Source organism: Petaurus breviceps, unplaced genomic scaffold, assembly GCF_028583685.1.
Source record: "Petaurus breviceps papuanus isolate PSGF00001 unplaced genomic scaffold, PetGlider_PUasm1.0 225, whole genome shotgun sequence".
Classification (NCBI taxonomy): Eukaryota; Metazoa; Chordata; class Mammalia; order Diprotodontia; family Petauridae; genus Petaurus; species Petaurus breviceps.
Genome location: NW_027185889.1, coordinates 20,575,875 through 20,598,494, shown reverse-complemented (window position 1 = coordinate 20,598,494; position 22,620 = coordinate 20,575,875). Strand labels below are relative to the sequence as shown.

At 37.9% G+C, this 22,620-nt stretch overlaps 1 protein-coding gene across 1 annotated transcript in view; it reads left to right on the top strand.

The window, feature by feature from the left end:
* The window catches only part of ANKS1B (ankyrin repeat and sterile alpha motif domain containing 1B), a 1,399,804-nt gene that overhangs the window by 438,325 nt on the left and 938,859 nt on the right, over positions 1-22,620 (top strand). Inside the window, exon 10 of the mRNA XM_069095213.1 lies at positions 1,910-2,075. Coding sequence (XP_068951314.1) covers positions 1,910-2,075 — 166 coding nt within the window. The remainder of the gene's footprint in view (positions 1-1,909; positions 2,076-22,620) is intronic.

The window sequence follows — 22,620 nt, the reverse complement described above, 5'->3', positions numbered from 1 at the left end:
ATTTGAGTGAGAGAGGGCTGTGCAAGGTCACCAGCCTCACTTTCTCCCCCAGAACCATCTGGGTCCAGTGGGCAGATATTCATCATGTTGACTGGAGATGGCCCAGGATGCAATGGGACACATGACTTAATGCGTGAAGAGATAGCCTCAGAGTTAAGAAGATAGGTTCTGGTCCCATTTCTGAAGTCTCTGAAGTATTCAGGCTTTGTGACTTTGAGCAAGTCACACAGGCAGCAAGTCACACAGTTCTACACAGGAAGGTGTAGAACAGTTGCTGGTATTCATAGAGGGAGTTTCCTCCCTCAGAGGTAGATCTCTATACCAAAGAGGTCATAGACCAGGTCCAAAATAAAAACATGTGCAGACATAAAGTAAAAGAGATACAGTTGAAACTATATTGAGCCTAAGAGAAGTCCTTAAAGGACTTTTTTTTTCTTTTTGGGGGGGAGGGGGTAGAATGAGGAAAGGACAACTCAGTTCTCTGATATTTTCTTCTAATATGTTTTTTTTTGTCTTGATAGTAAAGTATATGAAAGTAGAATGAATTTGACTGCTTAATTGGAGCTTTGCTGTATCATATATGATGGAGTAATTAGAGCATTCCTTTTGGAATGAGAAGTCTGAAACCTGGCTCTGCTACTTCCTCTCATATGTCAATTTGGGTCAATCTCTTCACCTTTTAGAGCATCAGTTTCTTTCTCTTTAAAATGGAGGAGTTTGATTTATAATAGATTATTTAAATATAATTAAATATAATAGATAATTAAAATAGATTATTTATAATCTCTATTCCAGCGCTAAATCCTATGAAATGGCAAATTTTGGTAATTGACTGGATATGTGTAGTAAGGAGATAATGTCAGTTTTAGGAACTTGGCGACCACTTAATGATGGCGGTATATTTGATAAAAGGGGGAAGTTGGAAAAGTGGAGATTTGGGGATAAAAGGATAATGAGAGTAATTTGGGACCGGTCTGTGGGACATTCAGTTTGGAATGTCCAGTAGGTAAGTGGTGATGTGGCATTGGAGCTCAGGATAGTGGCTAGGACTACATGCATACATATTGCCATACATGTGTTTGTGTGTGTATACTATATGTATATATATATGTATATATATATATATATGCACATACACCTACCTATATCTGTAACTTTCTATCTATGTGTATATTTGTGAGTTCTCATGAGTTATGTGCATGGGATAATATTAAACCCCAAGGGAGAAGATGAAGTTGGCCAGGAGAGAGAAAGTAGAAAGAAAAAGAAACTGGGATAGGATCTTGGAAAATGCCCACAGCTCAGAGAGCATGATATGATTAAAGCAGCAAAAGAAAATGAGAAAGTGGTCAGATAGGTAAGAGGAGAACCAGGAAACAGCAGTGTCATGAAAACCCAGTGAGAAGGAAGTATCCAGGAGGAGAGAATGGTTAGCAGTATCAGATGCAGGCAATGTATTAAAATGTATCAGGACTGACTAACCTACCAGTGTAGAATGACACCTCTGCAACTTATCGCTTTAGATCAGAGGTTCTTAGTCTGGGGTCTGTGGATTTAAAAAGTGATAACATTTAAAAAAAACTATTCCAATATAATTAGTTATCTTTAGGGTCCTTTGCATTTTATGTATTTAAAGTCCAGTATATTTCTAACAGGTCTTAAGGCCAGACTTTTGTGAATTTAACGCTAACTTTCATCACCAATTGGAATGTAAGTTAAATGATAATGATCTGGTTTGTAATCTTTAAAACTCTTCCCAGATATCGGGAAGCTAAACATTGTCCTCCTCATACAGATGCCATCAGTTTTGGAAGGAACCACCAAGCTGGTTGTCCCTTTGGGTGTTATACATGTCAAATGGTGCTGAGTTTTTCAATCATGGAGTTGCTTTTTTTTTTTTCTATTTCAGGAGTCCTATCCAAAGAAGAGAAATTATACGTTGGAAATGGTGCCATCTGCTTCCCTTGATCCATTTTCTGCTGAAAATGAAAATGGCCTCAGTGACCTCACAGACATAGCAGTCACAAAGAAGCCTTGTTCATTAGAAATAGCAAGGACACCTTCCTCGAGGACAGGTAATGGGATGCTTTGGAATTGTCTTACCCCCACATATGTAAGGATGAACTGAGACTTTTCAGTATGGGCATTGTTTGTCCTTTGTTCTTGAAGAGAACTATGACACCAGGAAGGTGATGTCATGACTTGAAAGTGAATTGGATTTAAGTGAGGGAGGGCTGTGCAAAGTCAACAGCCTCTCTTTCTCCTCTGGAGCCATCTGGGTCCATTGACGAGATACAGACCATGACATCAGTAAAGTGATGTCATGGCTTGCAAGTGAATTGGATTTAAATGAGCCATCTGGGTCCAGTGGCAAGTTATAGATCAGGATGATTGGAGATGGACCCTCACTATGGGAAATGCAGATAGGGAAACATCAAAGTAGCTCAAGTAGCACCACAAGTCTGGCAACAAAAACTGAAGTCAGTTCATGTCGACTTGTGTGTACTGACTGCTGGCTTTACTTCAGGAGAAAGGCTGTGGGCTTTATTTGACCCATTGGGCCAAATGCTACATAATAGTGCCTTGGAAAGTAAAAGACATTGGAGTCAGCAAACACAGGGGAGTCTTGGCTCTTACAAGTGAACTTCCTCCAAGTCTCAACTAACTCATCTGTAAAATGGGGCCAGTACTGTCATCACTGTCTACCTTTCAAGGGTATAGTGGAATTAACTTTATAAAATTTGAAGCGTTAGGCACATGAACTTTTACTATTGTCACAATTACTTATGTCCATTTTTCGTATGTCTTCTCATAGTTCCTTTTTGGTGTTGAGCATATCCTCTATAATTTTGCAACACTTATTTTCAGTTGGTTTGGGATTATTATTGTCACCATTTCCATTGCAGTGGCCATCATAAACGTTGCCTTCTTAGCTCTGCTTATATCACTTTGCACCAGTTCACATAAGTCTTGTAGTTCCTCTATGTTTAGCACATTTAGGTGTTCCTTATGGCACAGTAATATCCCATTACATTCATATGCCACAACAAAATACAATTCTTTTAAATGAACAAATATTAGCTAATTATTAATTACTTATACCACAGGAAAACAGTATTACAATTTTGAGCAGGATAAAAAATAACAAATATCAAGGTACAGTTTGATAAAGGCATATCAAACTTCTGTGGTTGTCAATAATCTAACTTCTTGTAATTAATCTAACTGGTTCTGCCTCTGAGCTTAAATGAAGTTGTTCAGCATGAAGATTTTCTCAGAGTGAAAAACCATATCACGTTAGATATAGCTGTGGACCTCTCTTTTTATCTTTAGCACCTGACAGAACTGTACACATAGTAGACACTAATGAATGTGTTAAATTGAATTCGATTATGTCGAATGAGGAAATTGAGGTTTGAAAAAGTGAAGGAATTTGTTTCAGGTCACTGAACTAGAGATGCTAAATGTTGAGGATTTAAAGAAAAATTTAAGGTAATAATCTAAGGGGAGAAGACGATACATGAAAATAAGCTGGAAAAGGAGGAAACCAATGTGTGGGTCATGATGAAGTCCTGAATCTGGGGTAAGAAAGGATCTCAAAAAAGAAAGGATCTCAAAAGTGTGAATTTCAAAGTTGATTTCATCTTTCAGGATGATGGCTTTCTAGGGATCATGAAATAGAGGGGGTTAGGCGGGAAATGATGACATGAATTCTTTAATTGTTCTCCTTACATGATGGAAGATTAGGGAGCAGTTTTCCAATATCTAACCTCTACCTTCTCCAATCAGAGGGGAGGATGCTGAGGAGATGGGAATTTTAGCACGGATGTCATCTTGCAGAATGATGAGTTTCTATTGGGGTAAGGGGAAGGATCCCAGAAGCTCAGAGTTACCACTAAGCTAAAAATGATAACATAGGGGCGGCCAGGTAGCACAGCGAGTAAAAGCACCGGTTCCAGTGTCGGGATGACCTGGGGATCGAATCCAGGCTCAGACACTTAGCACCCACCCAGAAACACCTGGCCGTGTAACCTTGAGCAAGTTACTTAACCCTGATTGCTTTAAAAAAATGATAACACAATTTAAAAATACAAGCTTCTGGAGGTAAGGGCCTATTTAATTTTGGTTAATTATTTGTATCTAGGTAGTGTAGTGATAGAGTTCTGGGCCTGGAGTTGGGAAGACCTGGTTCAAATCTAACCTCAGACATTTACTAACTGTGTGACCCTGGGCAAGTCCCTTAATCCTGTTTGCCTCAGTTTCCTCATCTATAAAATGATCTGGAAAAAGGAAATGATAAACCACTCCAGTATCTTTACCAAGAAAACCCCAAATAGGGTCATGAAGAATCAGATATGACTGAAAATAACTAAAAACACCACACATACACAATTTTGTATCTATGTGTGTATACATGTATATATATATACATGTACATACACACATATATATGTTGCCCGTTTCCCCACCAAATACTTTGTATAAACCTGAAAAATTAAGTAAAATCATAAGTCCTCTTAGCACTCCTACAGTACAATTAAGTATCATTAACTGCTTTCTTATTGAAATCCCTTTATGTATTTTACAAATCAACAATTATATAATGATGGATTTTATTTTCATTTTCCCTAACAAGTTCAGTTCTAAATCATACAATTTTAGTTTATGTTTGAAGCAAAATACACTGAGACGTTGATAGTGTGAAGTATGTGTGTATGTGTTGGTCTTCCAGGGACCATTCAGAAAATTTATGATAGAAGTAATCTTTTCTTTGTGTTAAGAATTAAGCTAAAATAACTTATAACACTAGAGTTCAATGGAACTTCAAAGTTCGCAAAACCTTTTCTGCATGGCAACTCAGTGAGGGGGCTAGCTAGTTCAAATATCATTATCTCCATTTTATAGGTCTGGAAATGTAGGCACAGAAGTTAAATGATTGACTTATAAAATAAGAAGTTGAAACTAGCAAAGAAGGCTAAGGGCAACAAAGAGGATGATTTTTTAAAAGCTGTATTAGGGAAAGGGAAGGACCAAGAAGGGTTAGAATCACTGCTACTTGTGGCTAGAATGATGATAACTAATAACACAAAGGAAACAGAGATTTTCCACTCTTACCTTTGTTTTTGCTCTAAATGAGAATGATTTTTAACTTGGAAAGGACATAACAAAAAATAAAAGCAGTCCCAAGATAAGGAAGATTCTTCCAAGGAAGGAACATTTCTCCAAGGAATCCAAGCTGTCCATTATGACTTCAAGTGATCAATGATCTCAAAATCTTTTATCCCTTTTCTGCCCAAATAAAAAACCTTTGTGATACTGAGATTCCTAAGAAGTGTATACAGTTCTCTGAACTTACTTTTAAAAAATAATTTTATAATTGTGTTTCAGTAGAATTGATTTCTTTTGTAATCCTATGTATTTGAAACTATTATTCTGAAAAGAGGTTCAGAGGCTTGACTAGAGAACTAAATGGGGTCCATGAAACATGCAATGCCCCCCCTAAAAATTCCAGGGGTCTAGTGGAAGAATTGGAAGCAGGACATTAATGTACACAGTGATGAGAATGCCATTCCTTAAAATAGCCTGTGACCAATCTTAGCTGGAAGGGACCCATGGTGAAATTCTCACTTTTTTCTTGTGGTAGAGAGGTTGCAGACTGCAAGTGTAGAATGCCTCATTTTCTTTCACTCGTAGTTGATGAATTGAATAATTTTATTAGAGCCAAGAAGCCCTGAATTTGATTCATGCCTTTGAATCACACTCTCTGCTCAGCTCTAGGTAGGTCACTTGATCCACACTGGACACGATAGAACAAAAACTGCCTAATCAAGAGCAATGTGGAAAATAATTAAGGAGATAACAATAGTACATCTAGTTGTCATTGAATTCAACTAGATGCAGATGAAGTATATCCCAGAGGAGAGAAAAATACTGGAATATACAGAAGTTACTCTTCACGTTGTCAAGGAAATATAGAGTGTGGCAAACCTGTGAAGGGTAGCTCTCCTGACTAAGAAAAAAGAGAAAGGGAATGAAGACTACAAACCATAGCTTGGTGAACATGTTTTTATTTATGACAAAATTTCTGAATTGTATCATTAAAAGTATAGTGAATATTTAGAAATAGAAATGATCTGAAAGAGGAACCATTGCTTCCTTATAAACAGGTCACATCACATTCAACCCATTTCCTTTGCTGGTAGAATTACTAGATGAGAATAATGTTGTCCTTACATTTGCCAAGATTTTAGCCAAATATTTGATGATGTCTTCCATGCTATTGTTGGGGGGAAAGAGTTATAGGTTAGATGGTACATTACTTAGTTGGCTTCAGAACTGGACCCAAAGAGTAATCATTACTGTCTTGATGTCAGTATAGTGTCCTAGGGTCCAGTCTTTGACTTCATGCTCTTCAATGTGTTATATCACTGACTTGCACAAAGGCATAGATGGAATGCCTATTGAACTTGAAAATGCCACAAAGTGGGGTAGCCTAACTAATGTGTTTCATGATGGTCAGGATCTAAAATAAAGATAAATTTAAAGCTAGAAATTATCTCAGAAGATATGTAATTCATCTCCCTCCACTTACAGATAAGGAAACTGAGATCATGAGAGGTTATTGTTTGCTCAGGTTCTGCAGCTAGTGACTGTCAGAGGTGGAATTTGAACCTAGGTCTTTCTGATTCCAATTCCAGCTCTTTACCATCTCTGTGGGTCTTGAAAATGATAGTGTTGTGTCCAATGTAAAGTGAAAAAGCAAATTAATGGGGATACATATAAAAAACCCTCTACCTGAGGAAAGTGGCTAAAAATAAAAAAAAAAAACTTTGGCAACTCTGGTTCAGACCCACAGGCTCTATTTACTTTTATCAGTTGCCTACAGGCAGTGTCAGAGTGGCAGTGCCTTCCCTTGGGCTGTTGGTGGCAGCTGCGACCTTTTTGTCTACCTCATTTTGATAATATCTTCAGATATGAGAAGGTCCATCATGTGAAAAGAAAAGAATTTTATTTTGCACCACTTTAGGTGGCAATGTTGGACCAAGAGTTGAGAATCACAGGAAGGTGGAATCTTTGCTTAATCTAAGAACTTCCTAATATATGACTCTTTGGAATTTCCTTTAAAAAGTCATTAGATAATGAATGGGATGTCTCATGAGGTGGTAAATTATCCATCCTTGGAAGAGTTGTGATGGAGGCCGGACAACTGGTAGTTAAAGTGTTAATGATGGGTTTCTGCACTTGGATGGAAGATTATGTAGCCCTACATTCAATTGTAACTATGTCTGTCATAGTAATTGTATTGCTATCTTTTTAAAGCACTTTAAAAATATTATCTGATTTTGCCAACCATTTTCCAAAGTACTAATTTTCCAAAAATACTGATTCAAAATATAGCTTGAATCTTTAAATTTAATTATAGGAGCATAACTCCCAACTTGAAAAAAAATCACCAAACATTGTATCTAATTACTAAAAAAAAAGTGTTGGATTTGTAATCAGAATACTTTGAGGACCTTCACGTAAATTTTTGTTCTGGCACATACTATGTGACTGCAAGGAAATCACTTAGTCTGCTTGAGCTGCCATCTGTAAAATGAGGGGTTAGTACTATGTGATCTCTAGATGGACCCAGATTCAGATCTGTTTGCCTAGAATCCAATTTTGAGAATTTGGATAGCAAAGAAAGTATTAAATGACATGTCTTCATGGAGAGTCTACTGTAGATAAAAGGTCTACCATTTAGTCAGGTTATCGGTCCCAGAAAGAGAGAGGTATGAATAAGCCTGTCTTTGCTCCCAAAACTCATAAATATTTTCTGATCTTGGGAAAATGAGTTTACATTAATTTCCCTCACATACTCTATATTGCAGTCAAACTGACCTACTTACTACTCTCTCTCTATGACATTCCATCTACCACTCGTTTTTCTCTGCACAGCCTTTCTCCCATGCTTGGATTACTTTCCTTTCTTACCTCTACCACCTGAAAATACTAGCTGCCTTAAGTCTCAGGAAAAGTGTCATGTCCTACAAGTTACTTTGAAAAAAATTTCCCCAATGGTTAGTGTTTCTCCTAAAAATACTTTAGATTTATTTTGTACTTAGTAATTTATGTATGTTGTTTTTCCTTTCACCATATTAGAAGGTAAATTCTTTGAAGACAATCTTATTCATAACTTATTTGGGGTTTTCTTGGCAAAGATGCTGGAGTGGTTTGTCATTTACTTCTCCAACTCATTTTACAGATGAGGAAACTAAAGCAAACAGGGTTAAGTGACTTGCCCAGGGTCACACAGTTAGTAAGTATTCAAGGCCAGATTTGAACTGAGGAAGATGAGTCTTCCTGACTCTGGGCCCAGCACTCTACTGCACCACGTAGCTGCCCGCCTAATTGTTTACTATACATACATACATATTTATGCATATATATATATATTTGCATGCTTCTTACTATTTGTTGTATTCATACTTTCCTATAGTTCAGCAATATTCCATTAAAATTATGCAACAAAGTTTGTAGAGCTACTCCCCAGCCAACTGATATGTACTTTCCCCCTAATACTTTACTATCATAAATTGTGTTGCTATAAAATATTTGGTGAACATGGAGTCTTTCTTTTCATAAATTACCTCTTTGGGTGTTGTATAGCCACCAGTGAAATCTCTGATTCAAAGAGTATGGGCATTTTATTTTCTCTTAACATTATTCCAAGTTGCTTTCCAAAATGGTTGGACAAACTTACATGTCCACCAAGAATTCCTTAGTGTACGTCTCTCTGCATAACCTCTCCAACATTTGCCCTGGTAGATTATTGGCTTCTTTCAAGTCTCAACTAAGTCTTACTTTCTGCAGGAAGCCTTTCCTAGTCTGCCTTAATCTTAGCATTTGCATCTGTTGATTACCTCCAGGTCATCCTGTAAAGTTGTTTGTGTGTAGTTGTTTGTAGTTTGTCTCCTCATTACATGGTAAGCTTCTCTAGAACAGAGACTTCTTTTGCCTTTCTTTGTACTGCCAACACAATCCCTGACACATAGTAGGCACATAATAAATGCCAAATGATTAATTAATAAAGACATCAGAACCATGGATAGAGACTTGTTCCTAAGCCATTATTTTCTGCACTAAATCCAAAGATGAGAACGATAGGGTAATAGGATAATTTTATCAACGTGTGCAATAATCCTCCACAAAACTAACTATAAAATGTAATGATAAAGATTTGCCTTTGAACTATTTAATTACTATTCCTAATTAATTAATTGCTGCTCATAACAAATTAATTGTAAACAGAATTCGATGAGCAGAATGAGTAAATGATATGAGATTGTCAAAAATGGGAATGATATAAGATTTTGTGTGTAGAGAATTCTCTCTACCACCCCATTCTGCAATGGGTTGATGAGTAGTTAAATTACTAAACAAGTCTCTACCAGTTCACTGAGCCATGGTAGTAAGGAGCAGAGATGATGTTTGAACTCAGGTCTTCCTGACTAAGCCTGAGACCCTCTGCCATGCCATGTTTTCTGTTTAAAAATAAGAATAATGCAGAGAAATGAAAAGAAAATAATAATACAGAAAGATGATAGTATAATGATAAGTGATAGTAATAATAATAATGTGCATCATTGGAGATCTTCAAGGAAAGGCTGAATGACTACTTTTTGGGGGGTATGGTATAGTGGGGATTCCTTTTATTTGTGAGTTGGATTAGATGCCCATTTAGACATATTTCAACTCTCAAATTCCATTGTTCTATGATATTGTTTCCAATTTTTCAGAATTTATTCAGGTGATTTGTTTCTCCCTGAAGTATTTTCTTTGCAAGATTCAAAGTCTCATAATAGCCACCTTCCAAGTTACATTTAAAATCCTGCTGTGCTAAAGCAGGATTTCAGGGACAATTTGTTTTCAGAAGATAATAGTGAAGTAGGGCTAATTGGTGGGACCCATTTGGGTCAGGTAATCATGGTAATCAAAATAATTGCAGGTCCCTGGGGACTGCAGTGACTTCAATCCAATGTCTCCCTTCATTGTTACTTAAAAATTTTCACTTTTCTTAGAATTCAGAGATGTATTTACTAAAAACCATTAGTTCCATGCAATATTATGGACAGGTTCAATTATATAACATGTGAGCATGGATATAGAGCAACTACATTCTATTAGTCATCATCATCATCATTTCATGCATCTTATTCGTGAAAACAAATTTTGTCTACTCACCTTCAAACATGAATTGAATGACAATGGATGAACAAAGGTCTTAGCTGAGATAGTTGTCTTCTGTTGAAGGGAGCCACATACATAGCTTCTCAAAAAAGCCTAAATTTGCCTTGAAGTCTCACTTTCCTTATGATACAAATTTAATGAATAATCAGGATGGGGGGGAGCAGCTGAATAATACATAAGCATGATGGGGGGGAATAATTTCCATTTTTCCCCACATGAATAAAGAATGAAACACATCAAGTGAGCCCAAATCTTTTTATGCTTCCTGACAAGGATTATGTTTTCCTGAGATGAGTGGTTGTGAAATGAACAGAGATTTGGAGGCTATTTCAGGAGAAAAAGAGACTAACTGCTAATATTGACCTTTGCTGAGATTTTGTACTTGAATGAAATCAGAAGAGAGAGAGAGAAATGAGTCAACCTTTGGAATACATGTTCACTGGATCCATTTTTGACATTTTATCAAGATTTTTCTTATTTCCATCACTTTGTTCAGCTGCTCAAAGTTTTCCCCAAATATTTTTTTCCTGGTCAACCATAATTTACCTGATGTTACAAAACAATCACAAGATTATGTATTTAAAGGAAGTATCTGTCCTTTAGGCTTAGTGATAAGTTATGTTGTTCACAAGGTCCTGATAATGCTGGTTTAACTTTGAAGAGGGCAAGAGTGGGAAAGGACATGAAAGTAAGTGCTGTTAAAAGATGCTTAAAATGTGTTCAAACGTTAGATTAGGCAGGTTAAGATCAGGATACATGGTCATCGGTGCATGGAAAATAAAATCCTAGGGAGTTTGCAAATCAGACTCCTGAATACTCTGGAGGCTTCTAATGTTTCCAGCTTGTTATTCTACCCAAGCATAACTGATTCGCCAATGAGTAAGTATTAGCTCTTACTAGCAAATGATCACTTAGACCCTACATGGAATTTACATATTAAGATCCCATAAAAATTGATTATTAATGCCTACTGTACTTTGTTCTTTAATGCTTCTGTGATTTTTTTATTACAATAATTATTTGAACAAAATGGTTCCCACCAATTATCCCTTGTGGGACCTTGTGGACACTCCATTTATATAGTTTAGAATATATCCATACCATTTTTTCCATTGAACAACTTTTGTTAATGCTCTTACTCCAAAGATCCAACCAATGGAGTCCTCACACTGCTTAATTTATTTATTTGCTTATTTTCTTTGTCTATTTGTATGTATGTTTTTTTTCTATTTGTTTATTCATTCATTATTTATTTAGTTCATGAGGTCACTCAGACGATCCATGTGTTACCCCTTACTCTTACCAAGTGGTGGATATACCTCATTTTATATCACTACACACTGCTTTGGTAATATCTATTTTACCATTTCTTAAGCATAAACATACTTTGATGCACTCATGGCCACCATTTCAGAGGTGTTTTGGTACCCTTGTGACATTGGTTTTGTATTGACTGTCATATTCCAAGTTTTCAATCCTAAACTTTTCCAGGGGAATAGTTGTGTTTAAATGATGAGTCTTTGCAGTAGAGAGTAACTTGGTATCATTAGAAATATTGCATGATTTCCCCCAAACAATTCATCCTACTCTATCTGTCCAATTCTAACCCATGGCTTATTGTCCATCTAGAGTGACTGTCCCAAATACTGCTATCGAGTTGCTTATGTAAAGTTTTCCTGTGAGGTATTTAAAAGAATAGCCATTCTGGCTCTTTATGAGCCAAAAAGTAATTACCTAATCTTAGAAAAATAGAATCCTTGCCATAAGGCCGTCAAAGAGGATATATTAATAGAGAAAAATAGAGATAATAAGCTACTTCATCACACTATGATTCATTATCCACCTTTGCTATTATACATAAAAGATAAGGATAATTTACTATTATACTATTCTATTAATACATCAAAGTATTATGTTAGGCTCTTTAAAAAAACCAACATCAACTCTATTCAACTCATGCAGAAAGAGGAACTCCATATCTCTCAGGGCTATGCTTATTCACAACTGGTCATTTCACATCTTCTAGAGAGACCATTTGACTTAGATCCCTTGAAGATGTCATTAATGAGTTCCACTCATTTAAAAATTGTTATTAATGTCTTTGTTGTTGACACAGTAGTCATTGATGTGCACCAATGCGGAATCCTCCCTTAGGATTAAGTGAAAGAGTTGAGCAAAACCAATTAACACCATGATGAATTCTAACGGAGTATGTGACCTTTTTTTACCTGTAGTCTGTCACTCTTGACTTTGAGATTGTTGTTGTTCAGTTGTGCCTGACTCTTCATGACCCCATTTTGGGTTTTCTTGGCAAAGGTACTGGAATAGTTTGCCATTTTCTTCTGCAGCTCATTTTACAGCTGAGGAACCTGAGACAAACAGGGTTAAGTGACTTGCCCAGGGGTCACTTAGTTACTAAATAGCTACTAAGTTCTGATCAGAGGACAGATGAAAACTCAGGAAGATAAGTCTTCTTAATTCTCAGTGCAGTACCCTATCCACTGTGCCACGTATGTGCCTTGATTTTAAAGAGGGAAATGTAATTTGTAAGCTGTCCTTCGGCCCCTAAAGTGGCTAATGTCTTTAATCTGCATTCATATGCTTTTAAATGTTATTTTCACTGAAATTATTGTTCTTCTGCTTCTTTTTTCACTTTGCAGCAATTTGTAAATTTCTTCTTACATTTCTCTGATTTCTTGATGCTTGACATTTGAAGGAGCAAGATAATATTACATTATCTTAATATGCCACAATTTGTCTCCCTAATCTTTTGTCATCTACTTTGCTTTTAAAAAACTTTATTAAAACCACAAGTGTGTTAGCAGGCTATTGGTTCTGTCTTTCTGTCCTTGCATTCCTTGTGGTATAAGCCCAGTGGTCCATTCTCTGGGTCAAAGGGCATAATCTATCCATTAAGTTTCTTGAGTATTTTTCTGAAATGATGGAACCAATTCACATTTCCATTGGTAATGTCTCAGTGTACCTTTCTCTATCTCCCTTTTCTGATTTTGTTTAGGTCCCAGCTAAAATATCTACTTTCTGCAAGAAGCATTTCCTGATGTCTTTTTTTTCAAATTTTAAATTTTTTTATTTTTAGTTTTCAACATTCATTTCCACAAGATTTTGAGTTACAATTATTTCTCTCCCCATCTTTTCCCTACCCCCTCCTCAAAATAGCACACCTACTGAATATCCCCTCCCCAAATCTGTTCTCTCTTATATCTTCCCCCTTCACCCTCCTAACTTTCTAGTAGGGCAAGATGGGTTTCTATACCCCAGTACCTGTATATCTTATTTCCTAATTGCATGTAAAATACCAACCAAACAAACAATTTTTAAACATTTGTTTTCAAAACTTTGAGTTCCAGATTTTTTTTTCTTCTTCCCTCCTCACCCACCCCCTCTGGGAAGATAAGTAGTTCAATATAGATTATACATGTGTAGTTACCCAAATCATTTCCATAGTAGTTATATTGTGAAAGACTAACTATATTTCCCTCTTTGACCCTATCCCTTTTCAAAAATGTTTGCTTCTAACTACCCTTTGCCCCAAGCTGTCATCCCTTCTATCCTCTCCCCTGTTATCTCCTACCACCCAATTATCCTGTAGGGTAAGATAACCAATTGAGTGTGTATGCTATTCCCTCCTTAGCCCAAAATTGATGTGAATCAGGTTGTCCCATTCCCTTTCACTTTCCTTCTCTTCTCCTCCATTGTAACAGTTTTCTCTTGCCTCTTTTATATGAGATAATTTACCTTAATCTATCGATCCCTTTCTTCTTCTCCCAATAAATTCCTCTCTCACCTCTTAATTTTATTTTTTTGATATCATCCCTTCATATTAAACTCATCCTGTGCCCTCTGTCAATGTATACATGAACATACAAATGCCTACACCCACATATATATTTATATGCACATACATCCTCCCACATATATGTGTATATATATATACACACCTGAACATATATGATATATGTATATATGTATGTTCCCTTCAGCTGTCCTCATACTGAGAAAAGTCTTATGAGTTACAATTATCATTTTCCCATGTAGAAATGTAAATAGTTCAACTTTAGTAAGTTCCTTATGTCTTCTTTTTCCTGTTTACCTTCTCATGCTTCTCTTGCTTCTTGTATTTGAAAGTCAAATTTTCTGTTCAGCTCAGGTTTTTTCATCAAGAATGATTGAAAGCCCTCTATTTCATTGAATAACAATATTTTTCCCCGTATCATTATATTCAGTTTTGCTGGATAGATGATTCTTGGAGTCCTAGCTCCTTTGACCTCGGGAATATCATATTCCAAGTCCTTCTATCCTTTAATGTAGAAGCTGCTAGGTCTTGTGTTATCCTTATTGTGTTTCCACAATACTCAAATTGTTTCTTCCTGACTGCTTGCAGTATTTTCTCCTTGATGTGGGAACTCTGGAATTTTGCTATAATATTCCCAGGAATTTTCTTTTTGGGATCTTTTTCAAGAGGCAATCAGCGAATTGTTTCAATTTCTATTTTGCCCTCTGATTCTAGAATATCATGGCAATTTTGCTTGATAATTTCTTGAAAGATGGTGTCTAGACTCTTTTTTTTATCATGGCTTCCAGGTAGACAAATTATTTTCAAATTATTTCTCCTGAATCTATTTTCCAGGTTAGTGATTTTTCCAGTGGGATATTTCACATTGTCTTCTATTTTTTCATTTGTTTGGATCTGTTTTATAGTGTCTTGATTTTTCATGAAGTCACTAGCTTCCCATCACTCCAATCTGATTTTGAAGGCGTTATTCTCTTCAGTGAGTTTTTGAAATTCCTTTTCCATCTGGCAAATTTGGCTTTTTAAAGCATTCTTCCTCCTCATTGGCTTTTTGGTCCTCTTTTGCCATTTGAGTTAGTCTATTTTTTAAGGTGTTATTTTCTTCAGTATATTTTTGGGTCTCCTTTAGCAGGATGTTGGCTTGCTTTTCATGATTTTCTTGAGTCATTCTCATTTCTCTTCCCAATATTTCCTCCACTTCTCTTACTTGATTTTCAAAATCTTTCTTGAGCTCCTCCATTGCATGTAACCAATTCATGTTTTTCTTGGAGGCTTTTTCAATGTCTTCCTCCTGCTCCATGCCTTGATCCTCTTGGTCCCCCAAAAGGATTCTATCATCTGTTTGTGCTTCTCTTGCTTGCTCATATTGGTGGCCAATTACTTGACTTTTGAGCTCTTTTCCATGATATAACTCTGCTTCCACAATGGAGAGAGCTTTGTCCAAAATCACTGGGGTTTTTGCAGCTGCCAGAGCTATTAGGAGGGCACTCTATGTACAGCCCCCACAAGCTCTGGTTCACTGGCCACACACCCCAGGACCACCACCCAAGACCGAAATCCAGAATCCAAGTAGGTTAAAGCAAGAGTGATTACCTTTTGAATGGTCACTTGGTCCCCCTACAATGTGCAGGCCAGGAGCTCTGGAAGTAGCCACAGGGAAGCAGCTGCAGCCACCATGTCTTCTCCACTTCTCACCCTGGAGGTAGCAGCCAGACCTCGCTCCCCCTGTTCCAACAAATTTCCACATTAACCTTTTACTTTGTCTTTGGCATTTGTGGATTGAGAAGTCTGGAAACCATTACAGCTGCTGGTGATTTACTCTGGTGAAGTCTGCTCCAGATGCAGCTGGTTGGGGCTCCCTAGGGCTAAAACTGAGGCTCAGTTGGGACTGAGTTCTGCTCCCAACTTGCTGGACTGGACTCTTCCTGCTGGCCTGTCAGGCTTCCTTCAGTGGGAGATTGGTTTATCTTTGTCACTTTGTGGTTCTGTAGCTCTAAAGTTTGTTTAGAGTAATTTTTTACATGCATTGGAGAAGGAGGAAGCCAGAGCTGTGCGGAAGTCCTGTTTCTACTCTACCATCTTGGTCCATCCCCCTCCTGATGTCTTTTATTCCTAGTTGTTTCTCTCTGAGATTATCTCCATTTTCTGGTCTGTATCTTTTTTGTTTTTCCTTAATTGTTTGAATTAAATTTTGAGCTCCTTGAGGGCAGGGACTATTTTTGTCTTTTGTTGTATCCCCAGTGCCTTGCATATAGTAGGTGCTTAACAAATTCTTGTCAGCTTGACTTTCTTCCCACAACTCCTTAAACATTTTGTATTTCCATGTTTTGGGGGATAACTATATGACAGTGCATAGAGCACTGGGTCTGAAGTCAGGAAAACCCATCTTTATGAGTCCAAATCTACTCAAATTTACTAGCTTTGTGACCCTGGGCAGGTCACTTAACTCTCTTTGCCTTAGTTCCATCATATGTACAATAAAGCTGGAGAAGAAATGGCAAACTATTCCAGTATCTTTGCCAAGAAAACCTCCAAAAATGGGGTCATGAAGAATCAAATACAACTGAACAACATTCCCATGTTTCATCATCTTTGCCAATTTGATACTCTATTATGGATGGCTTTTTTCCATAAATATTTGAGGTTATCTGGAATAACATTCTCCCTTTCTCAGGTACTATCAGATTAATTTGTCCTCTGTAGACATAATGAACTTGAGTCTTAGCTTTCATTGTCTCAGGGATATTATTGTAGACCTATGCACATATCTAGATGACTGTGTACCTGAAGAAATGATTTATGGTATCAGAATCAGTCTTGTGTTTTATGACATGCCCCCTCACCCTTGCTGGAATTTTTTTTTGCCTAGGTTTTCATCACTTACTCGGAGCAATCATTGTAAACTATACAATCCTTTAAAATCTCTTCTAGTTCAAGATATATAAAACTATGAACTATTGAATCCTCTGGAAAATTTGTAAAGTGAAGGCATGGCCTAAGTTCTTAATGGATTACTGGTGGATAGAACATAACAATGTTCCAGGAAACAACCTGGTAAAGAAAGTGGTATGAGTCATAGCCTTTTCAAGTGACTATGTCCTATTCTTTTTACAGATTATTATTGGATGTTACCTCAAGACAATAAATTTCAGAAGGTTTTCTTTTCAAGTAAAAAGAAACTGAATTTTGTTTCCTAATTTTTTTTTCAGCAGTGGTTTCCCACTTTTTAAAAAGTTGATTAGGTAAGAAAGTGCTTTTATGTCCCTGCATGGTTTTCTTATGTCCCAGGATGTCTGGTTTTCCCCCTGGTGGCAGCTGACTTTTCATTGCCAAGGAACTAAGTTTCTTCCATTTATTTTCTATGTGCAAAATTATTGTCATCATTGTTACTATTATTATTAATTTTGAGACTGGATCTACCCATCTCCCCCACCTTGGAAGTGTAGTGGCTGCTCACAGATTTGATCTTACTGCTTACTGAATGCTTTAACCTGTTCTTTTTCTGGTCTGGGCCAGTTCATCTTCCCCTAAACAAACTTGTGGCCTCCCAGGCTTGAGGGCTTATACTACTGGTTCTGGATTTAGTGCAGACACCTACTCAGCTTAAGTCCTACTGCAGCTCAGATACTCCATGCTCACAAAGTCTCAGCCTCTCCAGTAGCAGGCACTATAGTGACGTGCCAGACTTTTTGTAAACAGCATATTGTAGGATTATGATTTCTAATCCATTCTGCTATCCATCTCCGTTTTATGGGAGAGTTCATTCCATTCACATTTACAGTTATGATTGTTATCTGTTTCTTTCCCCCATCCTATTCCTGCCCCTGTTAATGTTCATATTTTCCCTCCCTTCTCCCTTCCCCCCCTTAATAGTTTTCCTTTTGACCACTGGCTGGCCCCTCTCCCTTTTCCTCCCCTTTCCCCTTACTACTTGCCTCCCTAAAAACCACTCCCACCCCCCTTTCGTAACCCTTTCCCCCTCCTACTGCCTGTAGGATATTTTTATACTTAATGAAGTATGCTATTTCTTCTTTGCATCAAGAATGACAGGAACAAATCTCATGCGAAGCTCCTCTCCCTCCCCTCTTTCCCTCTAAAATGATACTTTTTGCGTTTCTTCTCCATAGAGTCCTATGCTTAACTGGTTGTTATTCCCTCCTTGTACCAGAACCAATGAGGGAAAAGCTCATATGCTTCCCAACTCCCTTTTTTTCCTCTGCTATACAGTTTTTATGCCTCTATGAGTGGCATAATTTACCCTTTTCCACTTCAGCCATTCCCTTTCTTCCGTTGCAGTCCCTTTGTAGCCCTTAATAAGATTTTTTTAAAGCATCATTTTGTGTATTTTAGTCATACCCTCTACTTGTCTATAACCAGTTTGCTCTCATCAAATAGCAGGGTGTGTGTGTGTTCTCCTTGTTTACCTTTCTTAGTCACTGTTGCATCTCGTAATTGGAGGTTGAATTTTCCATTGAGTTCTGGCTTTTTTATCAAGAAGGTCTGGAACTCTGTTATATCATTGAATGACCATCTCTTTGCCTGGAAGAATATGCTCAGTCTCGCTGGGTATGTGATCCTTGGTTGTAACCCAAGCTCTTTTGCCTTCCGGAAAATTGTATTCCACTGCCTTCGATCTTTCAGTGTAGAGGCTGCCAAACCCTGTGCAATCCTCACTGTGTTCCCTCGATTTTTGAATTGTTTCTTTCTGGCCGCTTGAAGTATTTTCTCTTTTATCTAGGAGTTCTGGAGTTTGGCCACATCATTTCGAGGACGTTACAGTTTGGGATCTCTTTCAGCAGGTGTCTGGTGGATTCTCTTGATTTCTATTTTACCCTCAGGTTCTGGTGTATCAAGGCAGTTTTCCTTAAGGAGCTCTTGGAGAATTTTGTCCAGGCTCATTTTTTCATCATGATTTTCCGGTAGGCCTATGATTCTCAGATTATCTCTCCTGGATCTGTTTTCCAGGTCAGTTATTTTTTCTTTGAGGTATTTTACCTCTTTTTCTAATTTTTCATTCTTGTTGTTTTGCTTGGCTAATTCTTGGTTCCTCATAGAGTTATTTGTTTCCATTTGTTTAATTCTGGTTTTTAGCAAATCATTTTCCTTGGTTAATTTTTGAAGCTCCTTTTCCATATCATACACTTTTCTTTTTAGAGAGATGTTTTCTTCATTATAATGTTTTTTCTAATTCTGCTATTTTCGTTTTGAGAGAATTATTCATTTTGTCTTCTATCTCTCTCATTTTGTTTTCAAAGTTCCTTTTGAACTCATCTAGGAGAGCCTTCTGTGCTTGGGATCCATTCCCTGTTGAAGTTTCAGCTGTGGGTGTGGAGTCCACATTGTCTCCCTCTGAGGTTGGTTCCTCCCCCTGAGGATAGTAGGACTCCAGAGTCTTTGTCTTTGTAGTCTGCTTTCTACCCATTTTGAGGCAGGGCCCTAGCCATGCCCTTCCTCTAGGGATCCCAAGCCTTTACTGTAGAAGGTTTTGCCCTGGGGCAAGAGTTACTATGTTTTCGGGGGGGGGGGGTTTGGAGCAAGTGAGGTTCACTTTGTCATCCTAGTCTTTGGAGGTTCTGAAAGGGGCTTTTAAAAAAAATTTCTGGGCTATGAAGTGGTAGCCCCAGGAGTATTTGCTGTCCAGGACAGGGGCCCCTGTATTTGCTTCTTACCTTGCTCTTTCCAGTCCCAGCCGTTTGGTGATAGGCCTCATAGTGGACCTTGCGGTTGGTGGGAAGACTTGCCCTCCAAGTTGATCAGGCCCCTTCCGGGTCTGCCTCTGCTGGCCGCACCTTCTGGGCCTGCCCCTGCGTCTGCTGGCCGCGCCACGCCTTCCCCAGTGCCAGACTTTTTGAAACTACATAGTGAAATCGATAGAGCACTGACTCTGAAGTCAGGAAGACCTGAGTTCAAATTTAGCCACAGATATTTACTAGGTGTGTTATGCTTGTAAAATCACTTAACCTCAGTTTCTTCAACTTCAGAATATGGATCTTAATAGTACCTACCTCCCAGGGTTATTATGAGGATCAAATGAGATGATATTTTAAAATCATTTCTTGTAGCACTTGTCATATAGTAAACCTAAATAAATTCATCCTTCCTCCTTTCCCTTTCTTCCTTCCTTTTCTCACTCTTCTTTCTTTCCTTCTCCCTTCCTTCTTTCCTTCTCTGTCTTCCTTCATTCCAAACAATAGTTCAGATATTCTATAAATTGTCACATTCATAACCCATGATCTAAAGGAGCATTTTTTTTTACTGAAACTATAATTGTAATGGTATAGTGACCTCCCTGTGGAGAAATTCCTTCCATCAATGTAAATCAGTACCTCCTCTATCAGTAAGAGTCTTAGGGGTTACCTGGGGCATTGTGAAGTTAGGTTACTTGCTGAGGAACTCTGAGTGCGGATTAGAGGCAAAATCTGAACCCAGGTACTTTCCAAGTCTGAGATTGGTTTTCTGTCTATAGTGCCACACAGCCTCTCAGGAGAGGGAGTAATATGAGGGTGATGTCTCTAATTGCAAGGATGGCTCAGTGTCAGGATCATGGGTCGTCTGGGCTTACTGACTCAGCTGGCATTTGCAGTTGGCAGGACCAATGCTTGTAGTTTCCTTAAAGGACTACCTGTTGCCCCTAGATCACTCCAAATTACATTCCGTCCTCGCCAATTTATTTTCGTGAATGAAAGCCTTTGGTCTCAGTCTATGCCTGAGTGCCCACCATTCATTGCTGATGGACTTCAGTGTTCATCTCTTACTACCTGTAAGGGGAGTGACATTTTAGACATTATCATTACTTCAGACTTTTTCTTCCTTCAGGTTTTCCACTTCTGAAATTCTTCTAACTACAATTTCCTGTCTTTTGAGTTTTACTGTTTTCTCATTCCCATCGAAACTGCATAATCATCATTGTGACTTCTGGTCCCTCTTTCTCTTTTCTCAACCTGTCATTGCTTTCCTGATTTTGCGTGCCTTTCCTGCCTGTAGTCATTCATTAGTAATAAGCATGTCATTGCAAGTTGTGTTCTCCCTGAAATACCCAACCCTCAGTGGCCTTACTATCTAACTTTGGATTCTTATTTCTGAGTCATTGAGCTTTACTAAAGAAAGATCCCAAACTCTGATGACTGGGCTTTCTCCCAGCCTTGCAAAGTCACATTCAGAAAGTTATAGGGTCCTAGATTTAGAGCTGGAAAGGACCTCAGAGCCAGTCAAGAAGCACTTAGTAAGTGTCTAGTATGTGCCAGACAAAAAGTGCTGAGGGTAGAGAAAATGACCCAAGTCAGTCCCTACTCTCAGGAAGCTCATAGCCTAGAAAGACAATTTGTTATGCATCTATAAGCAAACTTTCTCTCTCACCCACAGACATATATACATATATATATATATAAATATATTTGTATATATACACATATACATATATAATTGAATAATGCATGCATGTTTGTTGATTATATATGTACACACATATGTATGTATTATTTTCTTATAGATGCTTATATCAAAATACATGATACATACACACATATACATTTTTGTTGTCCAGTCATTTCAGTCATGACCCACTTCGTGGTCCTATTTGGGGTTTTCTTGGAATTGGTTTGCCATTTCCTTTTTCTCCTCGTTATACAGATGAGTAAACTAAGTCATACAGGGTTAAGTGATGTGGTCAGGGTCCAACATCTAGTGAGTATCTGAGTCCATATTTGAGCTCAAGTTTTCCAAATTCCAGACCAAGATCTCTATCTGTTGCCCCACCTAGCCTCCTGCCAAACTGACCTAAAAGCTGTGAATCTCCCATCTCTGTGCCTTTACACCTATTTTCCCTCATGTCTATAATGTGTTCTCTCACCTCTACCTCTCAGAATCCCTGTCCTCTTTTCAGTTTCACCCTCCGTGCCCTCTCCTACTGAAACCTTTTCCTCCTTGTAATTATTTATAATCTTCTCTCTTCAGATTGTCTAATTTTTTTTTATTTTCCTGCGTATGAGTTCTACCCCTACCCCCATGTTTAGTATAATGTGAGCTCCCTGAAGACAGACCCTACTGATTTTTGCCTCTGTATCATTGGAACCCAGCAAAAAGCCTGAATCCTTGTAGATGTTTGAAAATACTCAGAGGGAACAAACAAATCTTTGTGTCTAAGCCTGCTGATTCTACTGTGAGCATTTGTTGAACTTAATTGAAGTGAGCTGAATTGAACTGAACCTAGGAAGAAGTTTCTGAGACCCTTGTTGGGCCATATAAGATAGAGCTGTTGCAAGTCATTGCTGGGAGGTGCAGATACAGCTCCCATGAACTGTCTAGCAATGTGTAGGGATGCCTGTCTCCCTGATGGTTGATTTGCAATGACAGGCAGGCCTTGTTTACTGTTAGGGCCTCATCTGACTGTCTCAGCCTGTCTGCTTCCTCATTCCTGTATTCTTCTCCTTGCACTTAGTTGACTTCTGTGGGAGTTGATTTGTTATAATCACTCACTCTGTTCTTTTCCTTAATCATTTCCCACATATAGTCTCTCCTCCTCTACTTCTTCCTTTCTTCTTCTGAGTCAAGACTACCCTGTCTCCAAAAGTCATATT